The 9094-nt window shown below is 42.3% G+C and overlaps 1 protein-coding gene across 1 annotated transcript in view; it reads left to right on the top strand.

Moving 5' to 3' along the window:
• Positions 1–9094, top strand: part of LOC128687667 (cadherin-99C) — a 302830-nt gene that overhangs the window by 103525 nt on the left and 190211 nt on the right. Inside the window, exon 3 of the mRNA XM_053775248.2 lies at positions 3164–3226. Coding sequence (XP_053631223.2) covers positions 3164–3226 — 63 coding nt within the window. The remainder of the gene's footprint in view (positions 1–3163; positions 3227–9094) is intronic.

The following is a 9094-nucleotide window of genomic DNA, read 5'->3' as shown; positions in this document are numbered from 1 at the left end:
CCCATGGTGTGGGTGGTAGTTACGTCGTGCCTATGGTGTGGGTGGTAGTTACGTCGTGCCCATGGTGTGGGTGGTAGTTACGTCGTGCCCATGGTGTGGGTGGTAGTCACGCCGTGCCCATGGTGTGGGTGGTAGTTACGTCGTGCCCATGGTGTGGGTGGTAGTTACGTCGTGCCCATGGTGTGGGTGGTAGTCACGCCGTGCCCATGGTGTGGGTGGTAGTAACGTCGTGCCCATGGTGTGGGTGGTAGTCACGCCGTGCCCATGGTGCGGGTGGTAGTTACGTCGTGCCCATGGTGTGGGTGGTAGTTACGTCGTGCCCATGGTGTGGGTGGTAGTTACGTCGTGCCCATGGTGTGGGTGGTAGTTACGTCGTGCCCATGGTGTGGGTGGTAGTTACGTCGTGCCCATGGTGTGGGTGGTAGTTACGTCGTGCCCATGGTGTGGGTGGTAGTCACGCCGTGCCCATGGTGTGGGTGGTAGTCACGTCGTGCCCATGGTGTGGGTGGTAGTCACGCCGTGCCCATGGTGTGGGTGGTAGTCACGTCGTGCCCATGGTGTAGGTGGTAGTCACGTCTTGCCCATGGTGCGGGTGGTAGTAACGAAATGCCCATGGTGTGGGTGGTAGTCACGTCGTGCCCATGGTGTGGGTGGTAGTCACGTCGTGCCCATGGTGCGGGTGGTAGTTACGTCGTGCCCATGGTGTGGGTGGTAGTCACGTCGTGCCCATGGTGTGGGTGGTAGTCACGTCGTGCCCATGGTGTGGGTGGTAGTCACGTCGTGCCCCAGGTGCGGGTGGTAGTCACGACGTGCCCATGGTGTGGGTGGTAGTCACGTCGTGCCCATGGTGTGGGTGGTAGTCACGTCGTGCCCATGGTGTGGGTGGTAGTCACGCCGTGCCCATGGTGCGGGTGGTAGTCACGCCGTGCCCATGGTGTGGGTGGTAGTCACGTCGTGCCCATGGTGTGGGTGGTAGTCACGTCGTGCCCATGGTGTGGGTGGTAGTTACGTCGTGCCCATGGTGTGGGTGGTAGTTACGTCGTGCCCATGGTGTGGGTGGTAGTTACGTCGTGCCCATGGTGTGGGTGGTAGTTACGTCGTGCCCATGGTGTGGGTGGTAGTCAAAATATTAGAGGTACATATTGGGTCCAGGGACTGGGACACAGTTTTGATAGCTGAACAATGTACAGTGGTAATGAACAAGGTACAGTGGTAATGAACAAGGTACAGTGGTAATGAACAAGGTACAGTGGTAATGAACAAGGTACAGTGGTAATGAACAAGGTACAGTGGTAATGAACAAGGTACAGTGGTAATGAACAAGGTACAGTGGTAATTAACAAGGTACAGTGGTAATGAACAAGGTACAGTGATAATTATCAAGGTACAGTGGTAATGAACAAGGTACAGTGATAATTATCAAGGTACAGTGGTAATGAACAAGGTACAATGGTAATTAACAAGGTACAGTGGTAATGAACAAGGTACAGTGGTAATGAACAAGGTACAGTGATAATTATCAAGGTACAGTGGTAATGAACAAGGTACAATGGTAATTAACAAGGTACAGTGGTAATGAACAAGGTACAGTGATAATTATCAAGGTACAGTGGTAATGAACAAGGTACAGTGATAATTATCAAGGTACAGTGGTAATGAACAAGGTACAGTGATAATTATCAAGGTACAGTGGTAATGAACAAGGTACAGTGATAATTATCAAGGTACAGTGGTAATGAACAAGGTACAGTGATAATTATCAAGGTACAGTGATAATTATCAAGGTACAGTGGTAATGAACAAGGTACAGTGATAATTATCAAGGTACAGTGGTAATGAACAAGGTACAGTGATAATTATCAAGGTACAGTGGTAATGAACAAGGTACAGTGATAATTATCAAGGTACACTGGTAATGAACAAGGTACAGTGATAATTATCAAGGTACAGTGGTAATGAACAAGGTACAGTTATAATTATCAAGGTACAGTGGTAATGAACAAGGTACAGTGATAATTATCAAGGTACAGTGGTAATGAACAAGGTACAGTGATAATTATCAAGGTACAGTGGTAATGAACAAGGTACAGTGATAATTATCAAGGTACAGTGGTAATGAACAAGGTACAGTGATAATTATCAAGGTACAGTGGTAATGAACAAGGTACAGTGATAATTATCAAGGTACAGTGGTAATGAACAAGGTACAGTGATAATTATCAAGGTACAGTGGTAATGAACAAGGTACAGTGATAATTATCAAGGTACAGTGGTAATGTACAAGATACAGTGATAATTATCAAGGTACAGTGGTAATGTACAAGGTACAGTGATAATTATCAAGGTACAGTGGTAATGAACAAGGTACAGTGATAATTATCAAGGTACAGTGGTAATGAACAAGGTACAGTGATAATTATCAAAGTACAGTGGTAATGAACAAGGTACAGTGATAATTATCAAGGTACAGTGGTAATGTACAAGGTACAGTGATAATTATCAATGTACAGTGGTAATGTACAAGGTACAGTGATAATTATCAAGGTACAGTGGTAATGAACAAGGTACAGTGATAATTATCAAGGTACAGTGGTAATGAACTATAAACATCTTTATATCTGGTTATAATTGTAATGAGTTATTTATGCAAACATTAATTAAAAAAAAATATACCTTATATTATTATTAGTATTAGTAGTAACAACAGTAATAACAGAAGTAACAGCAATTAGTAGTATCAGCAGTAATAGCAGTAGTAATAGTAGTACTAGCAACAGTAATAGCTGTAGTAGCAGCATCGGTAATATTAGTAGTAACTAGAGTAATAGTAGTAGTAGCATTAGTAACAGCAGCAATAATAGTAGTAGTAACAGCAGTAATAGTACCAGTATATATATTAAACGGTTATAACTATGACCATAATTCTTAAAGGGGTGGACTGGTAAGCCAGTGGAAGGCCTCAGTCACATGGCCAAAAGCTCCAACGGTGGGTCACCATATGACCCGCGTCAGGAAAAACTTGTCCTGTTTCCTGATAAAACTTACCTAACCAAACCTAATAGTACCAGTGATAACAGCAGTAACATTACCAGCAGTAATATTGTTTTTGCCTCATGTCGTGTACATGTTCTGCTTCCCTGACGACATATTTGCTTACTTTCAGTATGTGACGTCACATCCGGCGAGACCATCATCATTCTGGACATCACAGAGAGTCAAGGAACACGTGAGTATTAATCATTCTATCATGATACTATAATAATACATGCCTCATATTTAGGAAATAACTCAAGAATAGGAACTGTCAGGAAATGTGGAGTATTGTCAAGATAAGTGTTTAGTGAATAGTCCCGTAGCTGGGTTGGTAGCGCACTCGACTCACACATTGAAGTCCGTGGTTCGATCCCCGGTGTGGGTGGAAACTTTAGGACGTGTTTCCTTAAGACACTTGCTGTCCCTTCGCATCTAGAAGTAAGTAGGTACCTAGGCGTTAGCGGTGTGCTTGGCATCCTGGGAATAAAATTAACTTAAGTTGCGAGAAATGCTCTACATAACCAGGGACTTAATATATAGTATCAACTGTGCTCTGTATAAGTTGTATCATGTACTTGTAGAAATAAAGATTATTATTATTGAGTAGAGGTTTGTAAGGCTGACCTGTAATCTTACGTGTTGGTGAGTAAGATGCAAGTGTGTAACATCTGGGCATCTGTTTGAGGTTTGTAAGACTGACCTGTAATCTTACGTGTTCGTGAGTAAGATGTAAGTGTGTAACATCTGGGCATCTGTTTGAGGTTTGTAAGACTGACCTGTAATCTTACGTGTTCGTGAGTAAGATGCAAGTGTGTAACATCTGGGCATCTGTTTGAGGTTTGTAAGACTGACCTGTAATCTTACGTGTTCGTGAGTAAGATGCAAGTGTGTAACATCTGGGCATCTGTTTGAGGTTTGTAAGACTGACCTGTAATCTTACGTGTTCGTGAGTAAGATGTAAGTGTGTAACATCTGGGCATCTGTTTGCAGACGTTTCACCAAGCAGTGACTTTTTTTCATTTCAATACAGAGATGATATATGAAGACAATGGAAGATGAGGTAATCAGAACTATAAACAAAAGACAGTAGAACTGATAGACCCGCTGGTGGGCGAAACGTCCTTAGTAAGATACCCAGGTGTTATATATGATAATGGTATACAATACTGATAATAAGACACATGTTCAACAGTTAGGTTTCTTTATTTTGAAACGTTTCGCCTACACAGTAGGCTTCTTCAGTCGAGTACAGAGGAGAGGCAACAGAAGCAGTACACAGGTGTTGCACATGTGTCAAATTCCCCACGTCGCGGGTATCGCAGGCAGTTTGTCGTGCCACAGGCATCAGGGCTGAGGTAGAGGGAGCTGGGCTTACGTGATGCCGGGGGGATGGTAATCCTATACATCTGATTATTTCAGCGGCATAGCGAGGAATGTGTTGATGTATAGCTTATCTAGGTGTGTGTGTTAGGGCGGGTGGGATAACTGTGCTCGTGTGTGGTTATCCTTGGAATAACTACAGGTTTGAGAAGAGGGAGGGAGGGTGGGGTGGGGGGATGGGGCAGGTCTGTCTACATTCAGATGTCTTTAGTAAACGCGTCTAAAATGTCGACACAACTGTAGGGAATTTATGGCCCAGTGACCTCTGGTACTGACACTTCCGCTGATGCTGCTACTGCTATTACTGCTACTATTACTACTATACTGCTGCTGCTACTGCTGCTGCTGCTGCCGCTGCTGCTACTATTACTACTAATAATAATACAAATAATTGTCTGAGTAGTGCTAGGGGTGTAAGAAATAATCAGGTCTAATCCAAGGAAGGGGAGGGTAGCATCAATTCCTTGAACTGGCACTGAGATGTTTCACCCTCGAGTGTGAGGCTCCGTGACCCAGTGTCAGGGTGAAAGTGTGAGGCCAGAGTTGTTTCTTACCAAGGTCTTCTTTCTCACCTACTGTATCTCTCTCTATATATAATATAATATTATATATATATATATATATATATATATATATATATATATATATATATATATATATATATATATATATATATATATATATATATATATATATGCAATAAGATCACAGTAAACAGGTGATTTCAGAATATGCAAAACAACCACTCTGAAAGAATAGAGAAATTCCAAGCGCTTTCGTGACTTCTCACATTATCAAGGAACTATGAAAGTAAAGCATCCAAGGAAGCTATATAAGGGGTCTGGCCAACACCTCACTATCAGATCCCACAACGGTTAAACACCTGACGCGCGCCGACCCAACTGGATAGGTCCTTTGCACAACTCACCCACAAACTATTCTACCCAAGAAAATTTAAAAATTATTATTTGTCCAGTGTATTATTAAATTCTTCCCAAATTCTATTAATTATAAATGGATCTAATTTATATAAACCAAAGGAAATATTCATATTATTGTCAAAACTGCTTTTTATGAAACAAGATTCAATTATGTTAGGTAAGACACATATGCAACAGTTAGGTATCTTTATTTCGAAACGTTTCGCCTACACAGTAGGCTTCTTCAGTCGAGTACAGAAAAGTTGATAGAAGCAGAAGATACTTGAAGACGATGTAATCAGTCCATCACCCTTAAAGTTTTGAGGTGGTCAGTCCCTCAGTCTGGAGAAGAGCATTGTTCCATAGAATGAAACAATATGGAGATGAAGTGACAGGATGGAGCCTTATATAGCGCCAAAAGGTGAGACGTAGGTCACTAGAGGAGGTAAGAACTCAGATGTTGGGAGGTCAGGTCCCTCTCAAATCCAGCCGTTCTCACTAGTAGAGGTTGCGCTATATAAGGCTCCATCCTGTCACTTCATCTCCATATTGTTTCATTCTATGGAACAATGCTCTTCTCCAGACTGAGGGACTGACCACCTCAAAACTTTAAGTGTGATGGACTGATTACATCGTCTTCAAGTATCTTCTGCTTCTATCAACTTTTCTGTACTCGACTGAAGAAGCCTACTGTGTAGGTGAAACGTTTCGAAATAAAGATACCTAACTGTTGCATATGTGTCTTACCTAACATAATTGAATCTTGTTCATAAAAAGCAGTTTTGACAATAATATGAATATTTCCTTTGGTTTATATAAATTAGATCCATTTATAATTAATAGAATTTGGGAAGAATTTAATAATACACTGGACAAATAATAATTTTTAAATTTTCTTGGGTAGAATAGTTTGTGGGTGAGTTGTGCAAAGGACCTATCCAGTTGGGTCGGCGCGCGTCAGGTGTTTAACCGTTGTGGGATCTGATAGTGAGGTGTTGGCCAGACCCCTTATATAGCTTCCTTGGATGCTTTACTTTCATAGTTCCTTGATAATGTGAGTAGTCACGAAAGCGCTTGGAATTTCTCTATTCTTTCAGAGTGGTTGTTTTGCATATATATATATATATATATATATATATATATATATATATATATATATATATATATATATATATATATATATATATATATGTGTGTGTGTGTGCGTGTGTATATATATGTATATATATATATATATATATATATATATATATATATATATATATATATATATATATATATATATATATATATATATATATATATATATATATATATAATGATGAAATGACGAGGGAAGTTCAGTAGTTTGTAATCCTGTTTAATGTACATGTATTTACATTCCTTTTCAAGGAACTATGGGCTACATCCAATGTATCCCGAGAAAGAATCCTGTCACCACACCCATCTTAATTCTCTTGTCTTGTAAGTAGGTTTTCAGTACACTTTGAATGGGGGTCGTACAACTGCTAGTGTAGAGTAACATATCTAAGAATTGTATATCAGTGGTATACAGTACTGACAAGGTGAAGAATTAGACATATGTGCAACATCTGGGTATCTTGTAGACGTTTCGCCATCCAGTGGCTTTATCAATACATGGACTGCTGTTATATATTTCTCCTGTATTCATATTACGTCCCTGTAGTGTATTGATAGTCACTGGAGGGCGAAACGTTTACAAGTAAAGATACCCAGATGTTGCACATGTGTTTAATTTATCACGTCTATGAAGTGCAGTTGGTTGTGTCGAGGATGATGTGTACTTTGTGCTGTATTAAGTTTAGGGGCTGTAGCCCAGGACCTCTTCCAGCTCCAGGGCCTCCACACATGTTCTCAACTACTTACACTTTACTTATGTTACTAGTACTACTACTTACCCGGTCACTACTACTACTTACCCGGTCACTACTGCTACTTACCCGGTCACTACTACTACTTACCCGGTCACTACTGCTACTACTTACCCGGTCACTACTTCTACTTACCCGGTCACTACTGCTACTACTTACCCGGTCACTACTGCTACTTACCCGGTCACTACTACTACTTACCCGGTCACTACTACTACTTACCCGGTCACTACTGCTACTACTTACCCGGTCACTACTTCTACTTACCCGGTCACTACTACTGCTACTTACCAGGTCACTACTGCTACTTACCATGTCAGTACTACTACTTACCCGGTCACTACTACTACTTACCCGGTCACTACTGCTACTTACCAGGTCACTACTGCTACTTACCAGGTCACTACTGCTACTTACCAGGTCACTACTGCTACTTACCAGGTCACTACTACTACTTACCCGGTCACTACTGCTACTTACCAGGTCACTACTACTACTTACCCGGTCACTACTACTACTTACCAGGTCACTACTGCTACTTACCCGGTCACTACTACTACTTACCCGGTCACTACTACTACTTACCCGGTCACTACTGCTACTTACCCGGTCACTACTGCTACTTACCCGGTCACTACTACTACTTACCCGGTCACTACTGCTACTTACCAGGTCACTACTGCTACTTACCAGGTCACTACTGCTACTTACCCGGTCACTACTACTACTTACCCGGTCACTACTGCTACTTACCAGGTCACTACTACTACTTACCCGGTCACTACTACTACTACTTACCCGGTCACTACTACTACTTACCCGGTCACTACTACTACTTACCCGGTCACTACTGCTACTTACCAGGTCACTACTACTACTTACCAGGTCACTACTACTACTTACCCGGTCACTACTACTACTTACCAGGTCACTACTGCTACTTACCAGGTCACTAGTACTACTTACCCGGTCACTACTACTACTTACCCGGTCACTACTGCTACTTACCCGGTCACTACTACTACTTACCCGGTCACTACTGCTACTTACCCGGTCACTACTGCTACTTACCAGGTCACTACTACTACTTACCCGGTCACTACTACTACTTACCCGGTCACTACTGCTACTTACCCGGTCACTACTGCTACTTACCCGGTCACTACTACTACTTACCCGGTCACTACTGCTACTTACCAGGTCACTACTGCTACTTACCAGGTCACTACTGCTACTTACCCGGTCACTACTACTACTTACCCGGTCACTACTACTACTTACCCGGTCACTACTGCTACTTACCAGGTCACTACTACTACTACTTACCCGGTCACTACTACTACTTACCAGGTCACTACTGCTACTTACCCGGTCACTACTACTACTTACCCGGTCACTACTGCTACTTACCAGGTCACTACTACTACTTACCCGGTCACTACTACTACTACTTACCCGGTCACTACTACTACTACATACCCGGTCACTACTACTACTTACCCGGTCACTACTACGACTTACACGGTCACTACTACTACTTACCCGGTCACTACTGCTACTTACCAGGTCACTACTACTACTTACCAGGTCACTACTACTTACCAGGTCACTACTACTACTACTTACCCGGTCACTACTACTACTACTTACCCGGTCACTACTACTACTTACCCGGTCACTACTACGACTTACACGGTCACTACTACTACTTACCCGGTCACTACTACTACTTACCCGGTCACTACTGCTACTTACCCGGTCACTACTGCTACTTACCAGGTCACTACTACTACTTACCAGGTCACTACTGCTACTTACCAGGTCACTACTAGTGTTAAGAGAGGTTTGGCAGCATGATAGAGAAGACAG

Source organism: Cherax quadricarinatus, chromosome 11, assembly GCF_038502225.1.
Source record: "Cherax quadricarinatus isolate ZL_2023a chromosome 11, ASM3850222v1, whole genome shotgun sequence".
Taxonomy (NCBI): Eukaryota; Metazoa; Arthropoda; class Malacostraca; order Decapoda; family Parastacidae; genus Cherax; species Cherax quadricarinatus.
Note: the sequence above shows the minus strand (reverse complement) of the source record. Positions and strands in the feature narration are given on the sequence as shown.